Source organism: Thrips palmi, unplaced genomic scaffold, assembly GCF_012932325.1.
Source record: "Thrips palmi isolate BJ-2018 unplaced genomic scaffold, TpBJ-2018v1 HiC_scaffold_17, whole genome shotgun sequence".
NCBI classification, from domain to species: Eukaryota; Metazoa; Arthropoda; class Insecta; order Thysanoptera; family Thripidae; genus Thrips; species Thrips palmi.
The window spans coordinates 2632680-2656978 of record NW_023144626.1 but is presented as its reverse complement, the minus strand read 5'-3'; the positions used below and the strand labels follow the sequence as shown (position 1 = coordinate 2656978).

The following is a 24299-nucleotide window of genomic DNA, read 5'->3' as shown; positions in this document are numbered from 1 at the left end:
GACAAAAGTGGTGCGTCCGCGTCGCGTCCCGCCTCACGGCAAGGCTCTCGGCGCCTCACGGCCAGGACTCCGCCAGGACTCGGCAAGGAATCGGCCAAGCAGACGACGCGGCCGGCTAGCGGCAAGGCGGCAAGGTCCGGCACGGTCCGGCACCGGCAGTGCGTCTGCGTGCTGCTTCGCGAGAGGCTTCACCGACGTGGACGACGCCGACCACGCCGTCGTGGTGCCCAGTGCCATCCCAGCCTCGCGCCTCGCCTCGCGGGCCGGGAGCAAGACTCGAAGACTGGAAGACACTGGAAGACTGGATGCAGTGACTCACTAGCGACAGGCCTGCCAGGTACGCTGAGTTCGGAGTAAGGGGACAGCGGCCGAGCCGGCTCCTCGAATGACCCAGCTGACCGATTCCACGCTCTGTCTCTCTCGCTCTCATCCCCGGGGCCGGGGCGCCGCGGGGAGTGCGACAGAGACTGAGTCTCGGCCTGCTCTCGTCTTTTTGCGGCCATCGGGCGCGGCGTTTATTTGTTTTTGGACGGTTCTCGATCTTGCTCCAAGGCAGCGTATGGTCCTGCTGGGTCAGCGGTTCCCAAACTTTTTCGGTTCGCGACCCCAAATTTGATACAAAAAATTTCCGCGACCCCCAGGAAAAATTTCGCGACCCCACGCGACCCCTCCTTTAGCATGCCTTTGATACAAAGTGCGATAATCCACCTTAGTTTGGGAGCAGTATTGCCGCAAAGTTGATCAAAACGGCCACAAATGTCTTTGAAAAATCGTGTTTTGGGCCGACTTTAAGCAGCCTTTGCGTCTGATCCGAGGTGGTATCTCGTCCTCCCTCAACGGGCATTTGGTCTTTGGACCTTCCTTTAACATGCCTTTGTTACGGAGTGCGATTATCGGCCTTAGTTTGGGAGCAGTATTGTCTCAAAGTGGATCAAAATGGCATTCAAAGGCATTTTATACTGTTTTCATCAACTTTGAGACAATACTGCTCCCAAACTAAGGCCGATATTCGCACTCCGTAACAAAGGCATGCTAAAGGAAGGTCCAAAGACCAAATGCCCGCTGAGGGAGGACGATATACCGCCTCGGATCAGACGCCGTTGCTGCTTAAAGTCGGCCTAAAACACGAGTTTTCAAAGGCATTTTCGACCGTTTTGAACAATTCTGCCGGCCGGAAAACAGCCGCGACCCCAGACGACCCCAACCACCTCGCCGCGACCCTCCGAATTTTTTTCGCGACCCCATTTGGGGTCGCGACCCCAAGGTTGTGAACCGCTGGCCTGGAGGTCGATCACCGGCTTTTCGGTTTGAGCCAAGTCGATCCCATCCCCCCGACCCGGCTCAGTCCACCTTGCTCGCATTCGCCGGTTTTCGCAGCCGGCACCCACAGCTCAGCAAGAATCTGGACGCTCCGCGGCACTTGTGCTGCGTCCGTCGGGTGGACGGGCGGCCCCGCCGCCTAGTCAGCAAACCGCGCCCGGCTGGCCAAACGTAGTCAAGAACACAGGCTGCGGGTCGGGCGAGACTAAACACTCAAAACCCGGCTCGATGGCCTGTGCGAAAACCGGTATCACGCCGACAGTCAAACCGAACCACCATCACGAAAGGGCACAGTGAATCTCTCGTTCATATTTTAAGTTAAGTAGGCCTAAATGGCCCAATATTCTGGTTTTGCCCAAATTTGCGAGACTATTGCTTCCAAACTAGCTGTGGTTAAAGCGTTTCCGAGGTAGGGCATAAAAAAGAATGGTCTTTCCAGGCCCAAAGTCATAAAAAAAAAACAGCTACTGTCATAGATTTTACATAGATAGAACTGCTAACTCGGTTTTCGCTAATCGTAATGAATGCTAAATGGAGAGGCCGACCCTGAGAGGGCGGTTGCCGGCGGTTGCTATGGGATGATAGGGGAGAATGCCGGTCAATCCTGCTGGTTGACTCGCTCTGTCTCTCTCGCACTCGCGGGGCGTCCCCTAGGCCCCTAGGGGTGCGAGAGAGACAGAGCGACGGGGCGCCGCTGGGCGGGCGGTGCCTGTCCACAAAGGGCGGCAGAAGCCCTTCAAGTGGTTCGAGGAGCCTCGCCGCACTCGTGTCGCAACTGGCCGCCAACCACCGCCAACCCTAACCCCGATGACCCCCGGCCGACCCGGCCGCCCCGGCGCCAAGCAGTGTGCCAGCCGGCTGGCCGACTGGTCGGCGCCAAGCAGCGCAGCTTCCTGTCTCTCTCGCACCCATAGCGCGTCCCGTGAGGGTGCGAGAGAGGCAGATCGCGGTGGCCGTGCGCTCAACGCAAACAAGCAAGTCCAGCGGGAGCCGGACCGAGCCCAGCTGCATTTGAGGATGTCATCAGGACAGTGTGTTCACTCATCTCTTTACGAGCCGCAAGACACCTCTTTCAATCAAAGCAATTTCTTGAAACAACTTGCACGCGCCGAATGCGCCCCCACGTGGGTCTTCTGCAACATACGTGCTGTACTACTTCGGTACGCAGTGAAGTCCGCTCGCGCGTCGAAGCAAGGCGCTGTTCCATAAATGAATTGCGGAGGGGGCATTCAAAGGCAAGCGAGGTCGTGTTTTTGTTGGAATCGTTTTTCATCCATGATCGCCCTCCTGACGCGGTCTTGTATCACAACGAGACTGGGCCGTGTCTTTGGCGCTCAACTTCCGGACACCAAGGTTTGCGTTAAACAGCACACGGCTGCCGATCAGTGAACAATTACCGAAGAATGCCTGAATAATATCACAAATTTGCAAGTCCAAACGGCGGGTAATGTCCTGGCCAGTGGCTGAAACCGAGGCGCAGCACAGCCAAATGCAGACAAATACGTGCCTGCTCCCTAAGCCGCATGAATAGTCAGTCGGCAAAATTGAGGATAACTTCTTTTTTTTCGGACAGAATTGGTCGCGACAAAAGTCGGAAGATTATTCGGAACAGCAATCATTGGCTAAGGAGAGTGCCCCGCGCGTGAGGGCGTGGGCCGCCTAGAGTGCTAATGCATTCAAGCTTCCACGTGCGGATGATTGTTTCAACACATTCTTTTGCCTCTGTTCTCCTGGTCGGCTGTCCGGAATGGCACAGCGTTTGCTTTGCACGCGCGTGTTCACGCCACTGCGTTTCATCTTGACCCCCAAGCCGGTGGCAGGCTGACAGTGTAGGCCCTCGCCCGACCAACACGTGTCCGGGGCACACCGGTGGTCAAACAAGGCGGGAAATAAAACGGGGCGAGTGCTCCAACTTGCGGTGCAGGCTGCACCGCAACCCCTGCGGTTTGCCGAGCCGGCCGCGGCCCTCTCGTCGTGCTGTCTCTCTCGCACTCACGGCGGCGGCGCAGGGCCCGCAGGGGTGCGAGAGAGACAGAGCGACGCGAATCGCTCTGCTGTAAACACACACACTCGGCACGCCACCCCGCCTTGCCGTCTTGCTAGCCACGCCCTCTCCCGGGAAATTCCTGCGACCCTTAAACCCAAGGGCGAGGGGCGGCGGCCCGGGGGGCGGGGGCAACGGTAGGGCAGCAGGGCAAACGGTGACGTCACGCCGATGTCTGCGGCCTCACGGCTCGCTTCCCTCCCCGAAAACAAAGGGACCGCCGCCACCCTGTCTCCCTCTCGGTCTCCCTCGCACCCCGACGGCGCGGCCCGCGAGTGCGAGAGAGACAGAGCGACGACACGCCGTGATGTGGCGATAACGCCATTACCCTGAAAGCGTTCGGCTGTCGAGGACGCCGCCGAGCATGGCGGGGGCGAGGGGGTTGTGTCCCCGTCGCGCTCGTGGGGCGTCCCGCTTGAGGGCGAGAGAGACAGAGCGACGAAAAGCTAATCTCGGAATCGGTGTGGCGGCCCCGCCCCGCTCCGCCCCGCTCCGCCCCGGAAGGCAGGAAGCCACAGACTCTGGCGGGCCCCACCGGGCGGGATGATGACTTTGACTTTTGCGGTGGCTGCCGATCATCTCAAATTGAATACTTAGAAACTTGCCGCGTTGCGAAGGAAACAAGCTGAGTGGAAAGTTTAAGAGTGTGGGGCGGGCTGTCCGCTCGGCCGGCCGCGTCAGCCAGCGCCCGCGTGCGTGCAGGCCGTGCCGCGCCGGCCGTGCCGTGCCAGCCGTGTTGGACGCCGGGGTTGCCTACCTCCCAGCGACCTCGAGAAAACCTTGAGTCGACCTCGAGGGGCGGCCACGCTTATCGCTGCATACTGCCCTCGCGAGGCCTCGCTGCTTGAGCGGCCGGCCCCAAGCATCGGCAGCATAAAGTCGTTTTGCCAGCAGAGTTAAAAAAAAAAGTGCGGCCAGCAGCGGCTTGCTGGCGTTATTCAAAATAGCGTTGGCACATTTTCACAAAACATAAATGCATTTTGTTTGTAATACGGCTGGCGAAGCTTTAAATACTAAAGCATGCAAATCCGAAATGAGTTTTTTTTCTGCTTGAAAAAAAAAAATAACCCGTGAAATTCTATAGTTGTTTGTGGTGTTTATCACAATTGCCCATCAACAGTCGCGCAAAGGAAAAATGCAGTAAAAAAGTAACTACCGTGGCCCCGGATGCAGTGAAGAGTAAACGGTCGCAGTCGCACACTTGTTGCCATGTTTTCTCGGTACGACGCCCATGCTGCGGTGTACTCGCGGATTTCTTGCGGTTTGGCTCTTTGACCAAGTTCCAACCTCCATCACATCAAGTCGTGCTGACTCTTCATTTCAACTAGTCACACTAAGAAAACCTTACAAAACCGTACAAAGCAAAGCAGTTTGTTAGAACTGTTTGTTATTTTGAGCATACATAAGCTTACAAAGAAAATACTTCGTAATTTACGAACTATTTCTTCGAATAACAAAGTAAATTAGTTTGTACGTATGTATGCCCCGACATGTTCGGCAGTGTGTGTTCTTGTCCTGCCGCTATGTACAGCGTCGTCTCCGAAGGTGACTCCGGTAAAAAAGGGAATTATTGACCGACGCGTGGGGGAGCAAAGTCATTCCGAACCGTCGCCCCGTCTCTCTCCAACTGGTGGGGCTGCGGGAGCGAGAGAGACGGGGCGACGCGGGGCGTCATGCCTGAATGCCGATGCCCACACGATCCGCAGGCCGACGACGTTTCCCTAGACAAGTCTCTCGAGGAGAATTTTAAAGCCCCGCCGGGGGATCCCTCGATGTGAGTGACTCATCCTTTGTCGCGGCCGTGGGATAGGGGTGGGATAGGGGTGGGACCGTAGCCGGGCAGACAGTCACTCTGGTTAGAAAACCGCCCCGCTGAGCCACTGCCGGCCTTCGTGCTTTTGTTGTTTTTTGTCGAACGAGAAAGAGCGTAAGCACCATGCTTCTCGGCGCTCAGCACGCACGACATCGACTCAAGTCGTCTTCCACTGCCGCCTTCCCACGCCCAAAAGTCAGACTCGGCGTTTGGATTGGCAGGAGGAAGGGGGTTGGGGGGGGGGAGGGCACTGGGCTCTGAACCTCGCCCGCGTGCGGCTGGCGTGGCGGACAGACACTGGAAACGAGCCGCGCCTGCATACCGGCCGTAACGTAAGGTAATGAAACGGCGTGCTTTCGATTCAGCACGCGACTCCGCCTCTTGGTCTCGCCGCCGTCCTGCCGCAGCCTTGAGTGTCTGCCTGACTCGGCCGCCCCGCTCGGCTCGCTCGGCGTGCGAACCCGTTTCGGGAGTCCCTCCGCCTTCGCTGTGCCACAGCTGGACGGCTCTCAACCGATTTCAACCGAAAAAGCGGGATCAAAACTGAAAACCGCAGATTGTTCGCGCAGTGTCCACGTCCCAGGAGACGCCGCCAGCGGTGAAGAGCAACCCCCCTCCCCGTTTCCAACCTTGACGCCACTACCGGAAAAGTCAAAGCTCTAAGCACCCCATCCCCTGGCCAGCAGAGTGCCCGGCAGGGAAGGGGGAGGGGGCGCCCTCCACCTGGTTTCATGATTTTCGCTTTCGATCCACCTCATCGCGAGGAACAAAAAGAAACACTCCCCGTTGTCGAAAAAAAAATTCAACCTGAAATTACTTTTGCGCCCCCCTTGTGAAGTATTCGCAGTATTCTCGTCCCCCGTTGCCATGCCTCCTCTTCACTGTCCTCACCCCTTCCAGCTCTTTGAATGTCAGGGAATAAACTCTGCGCCTCGTTTGAGGTAGAGCAGCATCGAAATGCCGCATGCGGGAGCTTAAGAATTTTGGCTCGGACCCCTCCCTGGTAGCACCAATGTGTGCAGATGCACTCACTCGCCTTGATCAGCACTCGCACTTCAGCAGCGTGGAAAGAAGTGGAAAGCTTTGCAGACGCTGGTCCTAGAATGGCGATAAGATTATATTGACTTTCTCTTCCAGTCGACACAAGTGTCTCGCTTCGTGTACACCCCGTTAATTTGCAAGCCTTTCCCCAGAACCAGCTTGAGCAAACTGCTGAAACCGTTTGACTCGATGAAGGGGCCATTGACTGATGGGGGACACCGGCCCGGGCCCGCAGTGGCCCGCAGTGGCCCGCAGTCACGCATGTCCATCGATGACACACTGCGAAAAGTAAAATGACGTCTTGTCTGTCCGCAGCATGCTCGCCCCGTGCTACATCGTGATCGCGGTGCTCGGCGTCATCGTCGTGCTGCACTTGCTGTTCGAGCTGCACTACTTCACGAGGTCCCTGCTCACCGTCGTCGTGGGGCTGTTCTGCAAGAAGAAGAAGCACATCCTGGACACCCTCAGCGTCAAAGGTGTGTAGCATCGACTCCCAGCAAACTGGGTTGCTCCAATGAGGTTGGGATCTTAGCAAGAGACGAGGAAAATTCTACGAACCCAAATCGCGGCAGTCCCTTTTTCCGCCAATTATGTTCGCGAACAATCCTTTGCTTGCCCACTGACACAGACTTCACAGTGCGTCGGGACACGGCGTGCGTCCGCGTCACCGAAAGGTTTGCGTCACAGTGGCTCGTCCGCCACGTCACCGCCGCGCCGCGGATCTCGAATCTAAATGACGACAGAATGGAATGTTTGTTTAATTAAAATCAATCCCAAGGAAAACACGTGAGGTCACAAAGCGGTGGAATGACAGTGCGGGGCGGTGAAATAAATTTCAACATTACTCCTTATTTTTCTCCAAATTTTGATTGAAGTGACATCGAAAGGACAACATAGTGGGTTTTGCGTGTGGAAAAGGCCGTGGCTTAAAAAAAAACCGTTCATCACTTGAGAAACGGGCAGTTAGCTTTGAAAACAAAAGACTCCGGGCTGGACCGCTTTTGCAGCCTAAAGTACCTCCCCGGCCGGTGCATTCTGGCTGGTGGCGGAGGTCGGGAATCGGGAGTCGGCGACGGAGTCGACCTCCAGGCTCGCCTCCAGTGTGCTGGCCGCGCCCGCCGAGGGCTCGCCTTGCCGCCTCGCGTCGCGCACGAATAACAAAAGAAAGCCGCGCAAAGGCAAGGGACGCCAGCGCAAATATTGCAGGGGGTTTAAAAACAGGCCGCCGGGCCGGGCCGGGCTGGGGACCATGTCCCCGACTGGGACAGCGCGCCGCGCCGCAACGCGCAGACTGCGCGCCGACCGGTTCTTTGCCAAAAACTTTCCAACCGGAGCCAAGCGGACTTCTAGTAGATGCGGCCGGATCAGGGACGATCGCCCGGAGGCCCGGAGCGCCGGACTCGGGTTGGCGCGAGTTAGCACGGGCCGGACGGACGCTGGGCTGCGATCGGGGAAGTGAGTGGGGTGAGCCGTTCGAACCGCTAGCCCAGGCCAGGCCCCGCGAGCAGAGCACAAACGGGTCAGTGTAACGTGACTCCAGCATGGTCAAGTTCAGGGCACTTTCGGTGCCGTTTTGGCGTCGAAAGGCGTCATTTTGAACAGGAGTGATCCATTTGAGCCACCTTTAGGCGGTGGTGCAGAAATGCCCTCCGGAAAATGGCACACTTTATGGGAAGGCAGCCGTGTGCTGTACAGCGGGTAGGCCTACCCCGCAGTACAGACCACTGAGCACGCAGCGTGGATGGTCCTGTGGGATGCCTGGCTGCCTGGCTGCCGGGAGAATATCAAGCGCCGGGCGTGGCGTGGCGTGGCGTGGCGTGGCGTCGCGTGGCGTGGCTGGCGTGACGGACGCGGAAGAAAGGACGTGCTCGTTGCGACCCGGGCGCGGCACGGCGGTCCGAGGGGGCGACGCTGCGGGCCGACTCCGACAGCGACGCGTCGACGCCCTGTCTCTCTCGCACCTGCGCGGCACGCCGGCACGCCCCTCGAGTGCGAGAGAGACAGGGCGACGAGGGCACTGTTGAGCCCGGCGAGCACGCCGCGCCGCGCACGCAGTCTGCACGGGGACGCGCTGCAAATAGAGGCCCGGACTGCGAATAAGCGCCGGCTAACGTGCAGTGCGTACCGGCAGGGGCATGGAGCACATACTTAATTAGCTGTAGTGTGTGTGTGTGTGTGTGTGTGTGTGTGTGTGTGTGTGTGTGTGTGTGTGTGTGTGTGTGTGTGTGTGCCTGCCGCCGGCTCCAGCAGCGAGACGTCCATCGCGTCGAGGAGAAGGTTCGCGACGGAGGCAGAAGGCCCCGTCCCGTTCGATGCGTCATATTTCGCAGGCCCCGCCGCCCCCGCCGCCCGCGGCGTAGAGTGGCGTGATGAAATGGAAGCAGGTTCCACAAGGAGGACGTGGAGACCCGCGGTTTGTTCCAACGAGATCCGAGCGCGAATTTGGCCGCGCACAAGGCCTTGACACGTCTGCTCCTTTTTGAAATCCGCGGGGTTTCACTGGCTGCAAAAGGCCTCTTCCGCCAGGCGCTGTCACTTCCTTACTTCTTCTCGCCTTTTTTTCTTCGCGTCTCGACGATCGCTTACTCACTTGTAACGGAAAAACACTTGTCTGTGTGTGTCTTAGTCTCTGTGCTCTCTACTCTCCCGAAATGATTTGACGAAGAATAAGACGCCTGAAAATTGGACCGCACGCAAAAGTTCACAGCCCGAACTTCGGTGTCAGCGCCAGCGCTGTTCTCGGGAACTCAAGAACCTTTTCTGCGACAGAGCACGACACGGGCCCCTATTTTTTCCGCGCTTTATACGTTTGCAGCATTTGTCGCTTCCCCGTCGCTCCGTTCCTCCAGGCGCCTCCAGCTGATGTTCGATGCCGCTCCCCTCGAGCCGCCTTTGGCCGCCTTGGCCCGGCTTGCCTTCATTCGGTCCCACACGGACCCGCCCCGCCCCGCCCCGCCCCGCCCCGCCCCGCCCCGCTCTGCCGAGCCATTTAGAAGAGTCGCACCGTCTCTCTCGCACTCGTTGCGCGCGCCGTGCGGGTGCGAGAGAGACGGATGCGTGCGGCCGCGCGCTCGCTCGTAGTCACACGCATCGCTGTGATGCGAGCAGGTACGGCGGGGCCGCGTAGCCGCGTAGCCGGGCTAGTTCGGGAGGAGGAGGAGGAGGGGGGGGGGGGGAACTCCGTGATCGCGCGTTCAACGCCGGACACGGCCCGAGCAGGTCCCGAGCAGGTCCCGAACTGGGCCCGAACGAGGCCCGAAGCCGGCGCGGAAAATTCCAAAGACACACGCATCTCGCTTGCATGCGCCTGGCTGCCTGGCCGCCTCGCCGCGCCGCTCGTATTCTTTTTGCCGAGCCTTGTCCGTGTTTTCCTCCAACGGCGAGCTTGTTTACCAACGGCGCGCTGCCTCGCTGCCGCCTGCGGGCCGCCCGGTAGGCAGCACCGCCGCGCCGCCGCGCCGCCTGGGTGCCTAGCCTCGCCACGACAGGGGCCCGGCCCGGCCCGGCCCGGCCCGGGACCGTTGCTCCCGGCACGCTTATTCCGATCAGCACGTCTCTCTCTCTCTCTCTCTCTCTCTCTCTCTCTCTCTCTCTCTCTCTCTCTCTCTCTCTCTCTCTCTCTCTCACACTCACAGCGCGTCCCGCATGGGTGCGAGAGGGACGCGCCCTCGGAACCAGCCTGCGAAAAGCAGCGCGTGCGTCATGGGCAGTCATGGGCCACTTGCCACACGCGTGCTCCCTCTCTCTCGCACGCACGGGCCGCTCGGCAGGTCTCGGCAGGGCTCCGCATGGGTGCGAGAGAGACGGAGCACCGGCCGGAATCGGGAGTCCTGCGATCGGGAAGCGAGAAGCGCGGCCTGGACCGCCCTGACCGCTAGCAGCGTGGTAATGCCAGCTAGGCCGCTGGCTTGGTAATGACACTGTACTGGTGGGGAGGTCAAAGCCTCTTCGCTGGCAAGCCGCGCCGCACCGCGCCGCACCGCGCCGCCGGCCTGGCGCGCCTGCCGTCTAGGCATGCACGCGACGCTCGCCGCCGCAGTCCGCCTGCCGTCGGGACGAGACACCCCACTGCAAGTTCACGGCGAAGTTTGTGCCCTCGGACTCTCCGACGCGCGAACCGCTCCATTGATTCAGTCTCGAACTTCCACGGCGGACCGGCCTGCCCCGCCCCGCCCCGCCCGCCCCGCCCCGCCCCGCCACCTGGCTAGCCTTGACGTGGAGCGTGGCGGGGCGGGGCGGGGCGGGGCGGGGCGGGGCGTGGTGGGCGCAGGGAAAGGGGGAGGCATGGGGACCGGTCCCGATCTCGGCGCGAGCGTCGCGGCCGCGGCGTTAGAATGGAATGAAGCTAGCCGGGCCAGGCCGGGCCAGGCTGGGCCAGACTCCGCCGGGCCGCCATCGTCATTCGCAGTAGTTTCCGCGTGGCCAGGCCAGGCCAGCCAGGAAAACAAAAACAGTGATCGCTCGAGACGGGCCGTGGAGGAACAGCGCCGCCGCCGCCGGACCGTCCGAAGGGAACGCGGGAAGCAAGGGCCAGCGGGTCGATTTTTGGGTAAATCGATTACTCGATTGTACTCTAACTACTGTCATCGTCCGAAGCCTGCCGAAACAGTGGTTGGAGTCGCAGTGCTCCCGGAGACGACCGCACGGCTTGTGGTCACTCCACTCGAGAGGTTGGGTGCGGGGCGGGGCGCGGCGGGGCGGGGCGCGGCGGGCACGTTCACAGAACCACAAAGCGTCTTCCGACCCGCGGACTCCGCCGGACTCCGCCGGACTGCTGGAGCCTCGCCAGCGTGCTCACAGCGTGCTGCCTCTGTCTCCGTCTGCAGGCGACATGTCCTGCAGGAAGGAGAGGGCACGAGCCGCGAGGCACGGACGAGTCCTGGGCATCACGTCCTGCAGCTCCCCGCAGTGCCCGGCACACAGTGGGCCAGAAGACCGGTGGAGGCGGACAAAACTCTCAACACGTTTTGAGCTCCAGAGTCGCTAAGGGACTCGGAACCGGACGTGTAACCCCACCAACGGACTCCTCGTTCGGAGAGCAATCCATTGGTGGGGTCACACGTTCGATTCGAGTCGCATTCAGCGATTCTGGAGCTCAAAACGCGTCTGGAATTTTGGCCGCCTCCACCGGCCTTCTGGCCCACTGTGCGGCAGTGCCCGGCAGTGCCTGCAGCCAGCGGGCCTTTGTTATTGTCCCCTACCGATACGTTGCGCGTCAGTCACGTCGGTGCGGTGATGAAAATTGCACGGGGGACGACAACAAAGTAACACTACACTGCTAGAAACAAAACGAAAAAAAAAAAACAACTCCAGCTTTTAAGGCAGAAGTGAGCCATATATACAAACGAAAAAATGTAAAACCCATTTTGTGAGTTCTCACTTTTTTCTTGGGCAAAAGTGCTATTTTTTTCATTTCTTGCTCTTTGTATCACCACGTACCTTCGAGAAAACTGTTGAGTCGCTGGAGCGGCAGGATCGCGCGGACCGCTGCCGGCACGCGACACGATTCGCGTGCACTGGAAAATTATCTTCGACTGCGACTCCGCCTGCATATATACATATCTCTTTTTTTCTACAACAGAAAGAAAAAAAGAGGTGTTCAACCTTGACAGGAAGATCGTCTTCGCCCCAGATGCAGGTTCTTCTCTCTCGTCCTGATTGCAGCAGTGATGCAATCCTTGCCTGTGTGTGTGTGCGTGAGGACAGGTCACCGTCGTCGGCTCCACGTGTCCCCCAGGACATGACGCCCCCCCCCCTTTTCCCCCGTGCATTGCGCACCTAATGACACCCCAATCACGGCTCCACGGCCTGGGTCGCATCGGCCTGCAACCATATGCATGCCGGCAAGGCGACGTCCTCCCAACCCGATGAGATTGAATGATGGAAATGGGAAACGTCGACAAGCTGGAACGCCGTGCCTCACGCGATCTTCCTTGTCCGCTTGGCTGTGATTGGCTGGACAGTATCCACACGGGTCTGCACGTGGTGAATGTGCTTCGGGCTTCGACCCGCCCTGCCTTCTTCGGAAGCGCTGTGGCGAGTGCTTCTGAGATAGACGAGCACCCGAGCCTCGTAGGTAGGCCACTTGCCCTGCAACCATCCCCCTCCCCCTCTCGCTCACCCTCCCTGACGCCAGAGCGTCCCTTTTCTGATCGAGACCAAACAGTGACACGGCAGACCGCTGTGTGTTCCTGGACAACGTCGAAAGTTGGATAATACTTGTCCGACGGGTGTGAATGGCTAGAGCAAATCCGGCGGCGCGTCCTGTCACTGAGACAAAGCCTGTCGCCTGATTCAACAGCGCCTCGTCGCTCTGTCTCTCTCGCACCCCTGCGAGCCCTACGGCACGCCGCGCGAGTGCGAGAGAGACAGCCCGACGGCGCTAACGGTGTGGCGGGTGTGACGTTGTGACTTTACGGTGTGTTGCCCACAGGGATCTGCCTGACGTCGGACATCGACGTGCTGCTGTACCACATGAACAACGCGCGCTACCTGCGGGAGGTGGACTTCGCCCGCATCGACTTCTACCAGCGCACGGGCTTGCTGTCGCACATCCGCGCCAAGGGGGGCGGCGTGGTGCAGGGCGCGGCCACCATCCGCTACCGCCGCTTCATCCGGCCCTTCCACGTCTTCCGCATCGACTCCAGGGTGAGCACTAGGGCCAGGGACCAGGCGGCCAAAATTCTAGACGCGTTTTGAGCTCGCGAAAATGGGACTCGAACCGAACGCGTGACCCCACCAATGGATTCCTGGCCTCCGTGTTGCAGATCATCTACTGGGACGCGTCCAGCATCTTCATGGAGCACCGCTTCGTGACCCCCAAGGACAACTTCGTGCGCGCCATCGCCGTGTGCCGGCAGAAGGTCATCGACTGCAACGCGGAGGAGATCATGACGGACCTGCTGGGCAGGCCCGAGCCCAAGATGGCCACCACCATGACGGGGGTGTCGAACCCCAGCGCCGTCATCGAGATGGAGCCCGAGGACAAGGACAACAAGATGCACACGGTGGTGCTGGACCCCGTGAAGCCTAACGGGCTGCCGTCGAAGCCCGCCCTGCCGCTCGAGGTGGCCAAGTGGCTCGAGAGCAACGAGATCTCGAGCGCCAACCTGCGGAACGGCTGCTGAGGCCTCGCGGCTCCATCGAGATCTCGCTTCGAGACATCGCTTCGAGATCTCGCTTTGAGACTTCCCTTCCGGCGTGCAGTCGGGACTGACCAAATGTTGCTGTGCTAGTCAATGTGTCTCCGGCAGGACTCGTCGGCAGACTGCTTTCCGTTTCGTTCTTCGCCGAGAGGGCGGTGTCCCCCGGGTGTCCCTGTCCCGGTGGCACCGCGGTGGGGCGATCTGCCTGCACGACCCTCTTCGTGGGAGGCGAAGCACTTGACGCTATCCATTGTACTGTTTTTAGTTAGTAACTGTAATTATTTAAAATTGTCTTATCGTGGATGCCTTTCCTGTTCGTGATATTAGTTTTGGGATAAGGTATATAGTCGACGCGTTTTGGAACCAAGATGAAGTGATTGGCGGTGCTGGTTACGCGGTGTTCGGTGATTGGACGATCGGCCGCTCGCTCCCTGGCCTCAAGCTGCCTCTGTGAAGTGAATGAGGATCTCTGTCACCGTTACCCCGCGCGCGAGGATCTCTAGCTGCTGGCCATACATAGAGTCTCTCGCGCACGGGGTATCGTGGCGGCAGCTCGATGTCTCCGTTGTGGCGAGACTTTCGGTGGGAGAGGGAATGACATTGTCGTTTAATAGATCTCACCAGGGAGCATGGATGTAAGAAAGAATGTTGCGTGGATGAGATTTTGTATCCAACTGCATATGATCATTTATCTGCATAGAGCGTTATGATTGTTTGTTGTTATGTGAGTTTACAAAGTCATGAGATGCTATTTTATTAAAGTAATCATTATTCTCTTACTTGCGCGGGAAAATTGGGAGTGAATAAAGCCTGACTGTACCTGTTTTAGATACCATTTTACTATTTATATGTATGAAAGGAATATAACATTGAGAAACATTTCTTCATTTTAGACCTGTTTTCATGCTCTCTACCAGGAATGCTGAATTGAGATAGTATAAATTTTATTCTAGGGAAAGGACAAATACAGAGGTGTATCATGTGAGTTATATTATTAAGTCCCCTTCATATTCTGAAACCTGGATCAATTTTTTTTTTCTTTCTCTCAATTAGATGTGTTTTGTATGCCATTAATACACGGCACTTGTCTTCGGCTCTGTATTTAATCTACTAAATGTGATAGCAAACCACCTCAACAAGTGTACTGAGATGGGTGGAGATATTTGTGTAAAATGTGATGGAATAACTGTGTGCAGAAAATATTTCAGCATATGAGGCTGGTATGACCAGTTCAAATCAAATTTATCTAGTATAAAGAATTTGCTGATTTTAAGTCAGAAAAATAAACTTTTGTTTGCTAGATTTCAATTGTTTCACTGGGAGTTATTGGAATTACGTATTAAACAACAAACACCATTTCCAGTTGAATTATAAATATATATTTGTTTCTGAAAGAAAAATATCACAACATTATTGTCTCAAATGTGATCTGTGTTACAACCTTGGGTTGGCAAGTTTGACAAATTGAAATAACTCGTCTGCAAATTCACAAAAATTTCAGAGAACAGAGTACACAGTACAACTCATATTTGTCATATTCGTATATATATTTATATAATTACGGTATACTTTTCTTAAACAACAAAATAAAGACTCTGCTTTTAAAGCTAAGAATACATCTCTGCTAATACTGACAGTCAATGCGGTCACAACAGACAAGTATAAGAGTTCTAGGCAGAGTACAAACTTAATGGCGTATGATGGCACCAGTTGAATGGAAATCACATCCATTTGTATTTGCTATAAACATAAGAGAAGTTACATTGGATAAATATCAAGAGCTTGCTTACCACAATAACGCACAACCTTATGAACAACCCTATGTGGGAGTATGTCAATTGAGCCAAATGGACCCTTTCTTTATTCTTTATCCATAGGAAACAAAGAAGGGTTAAGAGAGCGAGATTCTAGAAAAATAATGGAAAGATTTACAGTGCAAACCAATCATAAAACAAAAGTTTTTCTATGCCTCTTGTTTTCTTCACTATGCTAAAATAAAAAGGGATAAAAGCAACAGATAATATCAAGTTAACCATTGTTAAAAAAGGTCCACAAAACTTCACAATAAAATTCTACTTGAAGGTACCCTGACATAGAAAATGCAGTTGAATGCATGGTGTTATCTTGGTATTAGGCATATTATTATGCATAGATCACAGCAAAATAGAAAAAAAATCATAAGAAGAGAATCTTCATAAAATATGTAAAGTAACATCTAAAATAAAGGTGCTTAAATGAAGAACACAGAGTGGTAATTTCTACAGGTAAAACACAATGTGATAGCTGACGAGAGAAAGAACAATAGATATATAACAATGAGGAACAGAATCAATCAACAATAATGCACTTTTGTTTATCTATTGCTTAGGTCAAAATTGATTGTTACTGGCCAAAGCCTTAAAAAATTGTACATGCAACAAGATAGTTTTTTCTTCATCTCATTTAATGTACTATGAGAAGAAAAAGGACTAGCACAAGGCTTGCACTTTACCACTGATGCAAAGAGAAAGATGACAAAGATTACAAACTTAAAAGTATTCAAAGATCCTTAAACCTGCAAAGACAACTCAAAGTATTAGCTAGCTTCATCTCCGTGGCTGAAGAGATCCAGAACTGTCGGAGCCAGGGGAGTACACACTCGTACTTGGGCTCAACAAAGTGCTAGAATCTGACAAGGAGTAAATACCAGGCTCGAACACAGGAGGGTACTCCAGGCCTGGGTAATCGGGCGGCGGGCTTAGTGGTGTCTGGGGTGGACTAAGAGGCGGACTCATAGCAGAGAGGCTGTTGAAGTTGCTGAGTGGGGAGACAGCAGGCTTCTTCCCAATCATTGCAACACCCATGGTTGGCTGCGAGCACAGAAACAAAGCAAATTTATTCATAGGTTCAAACCAGAGTAAGATACCGTGGAACATGATTTTTACCTTTGGGGACAGTGATGGAGTGAAGTCTGAGGACCAGTCTGGAGACGGCAATGGAGAGGATGTCGCAGAAGGATTGACAGAACCATAAGCTCCTGGTGTGTACACAAAGTGTTCACTGGAATCGCTTGGGTGAGTATTCTTTTGCTTACGGCTGTCACTTTGACGGAACAAAGCACGGTGCAGACGTGGAGAACCTATAGAAGAAAATTTTTCAAGATACGCACACAATTGAAGATGCTCAAGAGCACATGCCCACAATTTGGAAAAAAGGCCGATAAAATTACCCAGTATTGTTCTCTGTGGAGTTGGTGCAGAGACTTCTGGTTGGCTTGGTGGTGAAAGGTGATGACTACGCTTGGGAGTAAGGAACTGTCTTATTTTAGAGCTGGCTCCTCTTGCACGAGAACCCTCCCACACTTCATCAGGACTTGCATGTGCTGCAGAAGCTTGGTGGTCTAAATGCATTTCAAATGAAGGACCTAGGAGGACAAATTGAAAAAAACAACAAAAAACAGAATTTTAATGACAAAAAAAAATGAATTTAATCATTTGTAACTGGAGGAAGCTCACCTAAACTTGGAGTAGGAGAAAAAGCCACTGGAGGAGGTTGATACAGGGCAGCATTCTTAAGACGTGGTTGCATTGGGGCCAACGGTGTACGTCGTAAAGTAGGTGTGGATGACTCAGACAAGTGCTTCCCAGTGCCATGAGATTCTCTGTAATCACAAACATTTTAGTCAAGAAACAATTGATACATGTGTAAGAGAGAAGCAGAGTCATAATGTTTACTAAGAGGTACTTGCCTAGTAGAATGGGAATCGTTAGAGGGTTTCAAGGTTCTAGGAACTATGACGGGGGGTTCTACACTAGCATCTCCTTGCTGAGTCGAGCCACCAGGAAGGATGGTCCTCACAGCAGGAATTGGCCTCGTGTTTGGGCGGGGCGATGGAGACAGCGACGGTGGAGCTGGAGGAGGAGTTCTTCGTTTCTCTAGCGATTTATGCCGAGACAGAACTGGGTCCTCCGTATAACCTGTGTAAGCTACCCACGCAAATTGAATATTACAAATCAGTTAGAAACATAAACCTGGCTTATCATCATCAAAAGCTCACAAAAATTAAAACAATTTTTAACTAAATTCAAAGCCAAGTCATCTTGAAGCATGGATGTTATAAATCAATTGTAAGGACAATTTGTATGAGTTAGAGAGTGGATAAGAACAGAAAACAAATTAGAAGAAACTTAGGAAAGTGAGCAGCATGCAGTTAAAATGCTCAAAAAGCAATCAAACCATGAATTTAGGTTCTGCAAAAAGATGAAGCAAGGGATGATGCAAAGATTTTCCCATGCTTAGACTAAGTCTTTCCAAATAGTTTGTCCTTGTTGACACATCTTTCAAAAGTTAGAAAACTGTAATAACACTTGAGATTTCAAGTCTTAAGAAGACAGGAAAACAAAGGGAATAAAACAAATGTGATAACCAAAGTACACACAGCCACCAGGTACAGTTTGTTCTTGTTCTTTTTAATCATGCATAAAAGAAAAAGACAAGCATAAGGGTTTCTTGGTATATTCGAGAAAAATCTACATCACACCCAACTTTACCTGTTTTATTTTCAATGCTGAAGCAGAAGTGTTAATAAAAATTGTGCTTGCAAACAGTGTGGTCATTTTTAACAGTGCTAAAACAGAGATAGTCACATCAAACTGAATAAGACCGACACATTAATCCCACCATATTGTCAGAGAAAAATTTTAGCCTCAGGAAAATTAGTTTACAAGCTACTTCATCAAGTACACATGACTACAGGACACAGACTCAGAATTATTCCACTCCAAAGATATGTTCAGTTAATAAGTTATCTGGAAAAAGGCAAGGAAATATAAAATCAATAATGGAATTGAGAACACATTAAAAATGGTATCTGGATTGACACAATATACAGTACAGCTGTCATGTTTCAGAGCAATTTTAAGCTCGATCGTGAAGAAATACAGCAAAAAATACTATGATAGAGTAAAATCAAGGATAAAATGTTCAAGAGATGAAGGCATTATTTTAATCATGCATTGAAAACAATTCTCCTCTGCTCAAAGCTCTCACCAAAGGTACTAGGTATTTAACTTATAAAATAAGAGAAAACAGTCATGCGTGAAGAATAGTTCAATTAAAAACATCCATCTGTGAATGCAGGGATAGATCACACAAGCAGAACCATGCCAGTCCTAGGAGTGTGGGCTTTCATGCTCACACTCACCCTCGCTTGTATCACGATGACCAGGTGCTGCAGAATCTCGATCATGGTTCTGAGGGGAGTTGGAGTGAAGATTTTGTTGCCGTTCCTCTTCTTGTCGCTGAAGCATGAACTGTTCCAGGGTAAGGAAGCCAGCGACATCATCTCCACGTGGGCCTAGATTGCGGTTATTCCTCCTAAGTACGGGAAAATAAATTACATACAAGACAATAAAATTTACAACCAAATAAAACTTACAATAAATTATTGATAAAGCAATGCCCACCTTATATCTTGGTCCCCAGATGAGCTGCCTACACTTCTGGCTGCATGAGAGCCACCTGATGTATCCAATAATGACTCATCCCCTTTTGCATTTGCATTGCCATCAGTGTGTTTTGCAAATGTAGAACAAGGTTCTGTTGCCACAACACGTCGATAGCTTCTAAATTGCGCTGTGGGCACAGGCACATTTTGACTCTTGCCACTGGACAAAAACCGCAGAACTTTCCTATCCAAGCTATGTGGTGCAGAGGCAGGTTGAGCATCTTGCGATTGCTCCGAGCTTGAGAGGCTTGTAGCTGAACTTGATGACTGTGATGACAATGGATAAGGGCATTTGTTCCGATAGCCAAGTTTTTTAAGGGAACCAAACTTTTTCTGTATATCATATCTGAGAGACACAAAAATGAACAAAAATTCATATGTATAACCAAATAGCAGAAATAAAAACTTTATAAATCTTCTGTAAAATAATGGCTTACGTTTTAGATTCGCTAGAGGAGGCAAGATTTTGATGAGAACGAGCTGGTTTGGGGCTTCCTGCAGATCCACTGGAGTGGGATGTATGACTTGAATGTCCAGAAAGAAAGTTAGTGAACTTCCTCATTTTAGGACTGGGAAAGCAAGAGTCAGCAATCTCACTCTCATCACCTTCATCCTCAGTTTCACTAAAAACAGCACCTGCAAAGGCAGAAAGATGAAATAAACATGAGGGACAAGGCATTAGAGAGTTTAAAAAAAGGCCCTGAAACTTACCCTCAGAAGCAGAAGACTTTGAAGTTGGAATATCGATTGAAAGAGCTGCCATGGATAAACAATCCAACCATGCAGCCAGCTCTTCATCAGACTCAGAAGCAAAATAAAATGCAGTGCCTAGCAGGTAAATCACAGTTGTTAAAACCTGGAAACTAGATTCTACACTCAAAGAAGAATAAAAATTGGTTACTAACCAGTGTGATAAACTTTAAAAGCAAATTTTTTTGATTTGACCTCTTCTGCAGGAGATATTGTAAAACCAGGGAGTGATATGAAATAATCTGCTTTGTGAGCCTGAAATAGATAATATAGTGTCAATAGATCAGAAAATTGACAAACACTAACTGTAAGCAAATAAATTGGGTACCTCTCTTGATTTGAAACCATAAAAGGCCGTGCTCTTTAGAATAAACCAGCCCTTTATCCATTGAACTCCACTATCCCCAATGCGAGTTCGTCGATAAAGCCAGCCTTGATAATCTGCTACTCCCAATTCTTTCACCCCAACTGAGCGCCTTCCTATTGTGAGACAAAAATTTTATCATTATAAAACAAATACAAGTTAGAGACAGCAATGAAAACAATAATAATTAATGATTGCTTACTGGCGAGGAATGGGTTCTTTTTGCGCGACACTTTTGGGCTTCCTACCACAGCTTTCTGCTGGCTTGTAGTTTTGCTACCTATTTTAGCACGAAGCAAAGACTTCGGCTGGTCTAGAGGTATTGAAGGTGATCTATTAGGAGGAGTTGGACGAGGTGGTGGTTCTGGAGGATTCACTGATATCTTGAAAGGGATCTTGGGCTGCTTGGTTGGAGGACATGGTGGATCTGGATGGCGTGCTGGAGGCAATGGCAGCGAGACAGGCATCTTGACATCACCAACTATCAATTTTGGTGATGCAATTTCAGCACGATTAACCATCTCAGGGTTAACTTTTGAGTCACTAGTTTTTGGTGCAGCAGGATGAATATCATAACTGTTTTTGTTACCATCAAACCTAAATGATTCAAGTTTAGGAGATATTTGCAGATGAAAATGATTTCCATTATCATAGTCATCTGGTTTTGGGTAGAGCCTATGGGTGCTGATATCTGATATGAGATCAGGACTATTCAGAACAATACTAGTGACAGTTCTTGTAAATCCTGAAGGAGGATTAGTTCTATTGTTATCACGATGGTCATCACAATCTTCATCACCATCTTTCCCACAATTTGAGTCAAGTAAATGGCGGTTAATAGTTTCAACCACCCTACCATGTAAAACAGGATTCAAATTCATATCACAGTTGTCACTTGATTTTATATCTTCATTATTCTTGTCAAATTCTTGGTCTGTGGAGGCATGCCTGGAGGATGTATGAGCAGGAGGGAACTTGAAAAATGAATGAGTAGAATAGTCCTGAGCTTGCTTCATTCTGGGAGTAGTGGATGATGCCACATCAGGCATAGTACCGTAATCAAAAACAGAATCATTTGGCGAGCTGAAATCTGACAAGCCAGACTTATCAGCAAGCTCTGTGTCAACTTTCACAGCTGGAGATTTCTGCTGACGGGAGGCATTTATTTCTAGCCCATCAAGCCCCAGCAAGTCATATGCTGGAGTACTGAAACTCTTGTCCAATCTGCCTCTTTCTCTGTGGACAGGTAACTCTCCAATTTGGCTCTCAGTGGAAACCTTTCTTGTCTTTTCAAACGGACTACTTTGATTAGTATGTGGACTGTCCGGCTGCACAGAAGTTTCATCTCCTGGAATGCTTTTGAGTTCCACATTTTCGTTTGTAACATCTGCAACTCTTATGCGTGAGTCCCGAGGATCAACTTTTAGCTCCAACCTGGTGATAAAACGTTTTTCACTACGATTTTTGTTGAAATTTGAAGATTTGATCATATCTTCATTTTCTTTAAGAGTAACAATATCTGTTTTTTGTTCTGAACTTTTCTCTTGACCTTTGGTCAACTCCTCGTGATCCTTTGAGTCTTTGTCTGATTTAATTATATAATCAACTCTTTTGATATATTCTTTGCTGGAAGATTTCTCAAAGCCCAAACATGTAGATGGACGTTCATTATGTTCACAAGGGGACTTATTTCTGAGAAGCCCACACTCAGGGTTTGAGTTGTGGGACTCAGGGGTTTTCCCATTAAACTTCCACTTCTTCTCTAATTTTAACTCTCTCCAGAACTGAAAAGTAAAGACAAGAACAGACAGCATGAAAAATGTTTATGAAAAGGCATAAAAAATGTAGACAATGCTGTTAACAAGTATCACCTTCTCTAAATCAACTGGAGGAAGATGAGAGGTGGGGCTTGCACCAGTAATGGTTGCCCGGCGTTGAACTGGCACTCTTGGCTTAGGCAGGTACAGACGCATGCTAGTGGGTGACGTGTGTCCCTCCAGCTCATAATCAAGGGAGGCTTCGTCACATCCTGACCCGGCATCCTCAGACTCTGAGCTTGTAGATACAATTGTACTGTTCAGAGGTTCCAAAGTAACATGTTTTGAAGGAGGTGTCATGGGGAGGGCTCTGCAAGGTAGAAAATATTGGCAAGTAAGATAAATTATTAATAATAATAAAACAGCTGACTGACAGAACATACAAAATTATAATACCAACCTTGGCACTTGAATATCAAAATCTGGAATGGTGAGTAGCTCAGGTCTAGGTGAAGGTAGATTGTCATGCCAGCGAGTGTAAGCTGGTGCCCTTTTTTTACTTGGCAGTCTGTATGGCTTCATGTATATTTGCCCATAAACTTTTGTATGTCTTGGTCTCTTCTTGAGGGTCAAAAACACATCAGTGGCAGATTCTTCAAACAAGGCCATTACTTTCTTCCTCTGCCATCCCACCTGAACATGAACACATGAAAATTAAAAGCATTTTAAAGTGTTTGATGGAAGAATTAAATTTTTTGTAGACTAACACTAAAAAATACAAAAGGAAAAGGGGGAAAAAAAAGAACGCCTACAATTGTCTGATAGTTCACTTGCACTACTTCATCTCCCTCTTCAACTTTTCCACATTGGTGGGCAGGTGAACCAAATTTGATATCACCAATTTGATGAACTCCACAAAAAGATGGCAGAATGTAAAATCCCTGAAAAAAAAATTAATACCAAATCAAAAAAGCAGGAATAGAGAGTAATTGAAACTTAGTAGAACTGTTAATGATTTACACAAAAATCTATTGTGTAGGCAAAGTACTAACCAAATCATCTCCACCCCTTTTTCGTAAAGTTGCAAGATCAAGTGATGCTGGTTGAAGAATCAATGGGTCCGCAATATCTTGAATTATTCCATCTGCAATAGCAGATAATTTGGCACAACTTGAGCGGATCTCTTCTACTGGTCTTTCAGCAAAACGATCCCTTTGAGCACAGGTGGCTATTTCAAGGCTGTACTTTAGCAGATCTCTTTTCCTATCAGAATACTCTAACTGACCAGTAAAGGGTGATCTGAAATGATCAAATAGAAAAACATTATTAAGATAAAGGAGATATTAACATTAAGAAATCAAAGATCAGTTGAAATGATCACCTGTCCAACCAGCAAACTAATGGCTTCACAGCTCTGACAACACTAGCGACATCAGCTAGAGTTTGAGTGCTAACTGGTTGAGAATCAGTTTGTCTAAGTAGTTCATTATGCAAACTGTGGGCTTGGCAAGACAACCTAAGAGCCAGTAGCTGGAGGTTTTCTCGGTCCAATTCATAGTGCTAAAATTAAGCAAAATTTCGACAAAATGGAAAACAAGAGTGAGGATGTGCTAATGTTAAATCAAAAGTAACAAAAATACAGGCAGCTTACAAAATTTCTGAGGTGCTCTACTGCTTCTAAAATTAGTTCCTGATGTCCAAGTCGCTTGATTCCAAGATTGTCCAGGTCTTCTGACCTTACGTTCAATAATTGCTGGCCATTAACTTCATTGCTTATAAACAGATGCAAGTAGACCAAAATTGAGCTATCTAGACCTGAAAAATAAGATCAATTTTCAAATTACTTTGGGTTTTACAACACATATGAATGACTAAGAACAAGAACTTGATGTTGTGGGTTCACTCCAAAAATAGATAAGACTCTAACCTCAAAAAAGGCTAACACAAAAAACAACGAATACAAAACTAACACCGTGCACTAGTTTAACAGTCTCACAGAGAGAAACTGAAGCACCGTTGCGTCTCAAATCTGTCTTTTTATAATCCTAAGGACCCAAACGTGAATGGTTTGACTAAAGAATTAGAGGTCGTTTGGGCGATCGAAGAGTAATGGGCAAATCCAATCAAGTATATCACAAGACACATTTCTGTACATAACTTGAACATAAAGTCGAGACTTACCTTTAAGCCATTCTGTGACTTGATCTGGTTTCCATTCAGCAACGTTGACATAGGCCATGTCTGCGAATGTTTACTACAAACATGACAACTGAATGTAAATGTAAACCGTACAGCTGTTGCGCCTCACAGTCCGTTGACGTGCAGTTTCAGATTGAGATTGCGGTTTGTGTGGAACTGCGGAAAGAGTATGAGAAACAGCACCGTTTGATGAATGCGCGGGAAACGGGAAGAGTGTGGGCGGGTTGGGTGGGTATATTCTCGTGCAGAGGCGTTCTCGCTTGAAACTCTTTTTCGCTTCAAAGACGATTGAGAGATAACCGAATTCACCAGAGTCATCAGCCAAGCCGACTTTTACATTGACACGGAAAAATTTACCGCGTTGTGCTGCACTGCAGCTGT

The 24299-nt window shown here is 50.8% G+C and overlaps 2 protein-coding genes across 3 annotated transcripts; one reads left to right on the top strand and one right to left on the bottom strand.

Moving 5' to 3' along the window:
* On the top strand, positions 1 to 14721 carry LOC117643366 (protein THEM6-like). The gene is made up of 4 exons (XM_034382209.1): positions 1 to 337; positions 6534 to 6694; positions 12652 to 12866; positions 12986 to 14721. The coding sequence occupies exons 2-4, from the start codon at positions 6535 to 6537 to the stop codon at positions 13343 to 13345; spliced, it is 735 nt and encodes a 244-aa protein (XP_034238100.1). The 5' UTR covers positions 1 to 337; position 6534; the 3' UTR covers positions 13346 to 14721.
* LOC117643365 lies at positions 14720 to 24055 on the bottom strand. 2 transcript variants are annotated; one of them, XM_034382208.1, is made up of 19 exons: positions 23901 to 24055; positions 23371 to 23534; positions 23101 to 23279; positions 22772 to 23018; positions 22532 to 22660; positions 22180 to 22412; positions 21834 to 22089; positions 20165 to 21746; positions 19927 to 20078; positions 19754 to 19853; positions 19560 to 19676; positions 19286 to 19484; positions 18808 to 19194; positions 18546 to 18718; positions 17091 to 17328; positions 16858 to 17003; positions 16572 to 16766; positions 16288 to 16481; positions 14720 to 16212 (listed from the first exon to the last, which is right to left on the bottom strand). In XM_034382208.1, exons 1-19 carry the CDS (start codon positions 23956 to 23958, stop codon positions 15949 to 15951), a joined length of 5013 nt encoding a protein of 1670 aa, XP_034238099.1. In that variant the 5' UTR covers positions 23959 to 24055; the 3' UTR covers positions 14720 to 15948. The 2 variants fall into 2 exon arrangements, 1 of the variants encoding a protein (XP_034238099.1); XR_004587614.1 differs by lacking the exons at positions 14720 to 16212; positions 16288 to 16481; positions 16572 to 16766; positions 16858 to 17003 and adding an exon at positions 17893 to 18150 and having other exon boundaries at positions 17195 to 17328.
* Positions 24056 to 24299: the final 244 nt, after the last annotated feature.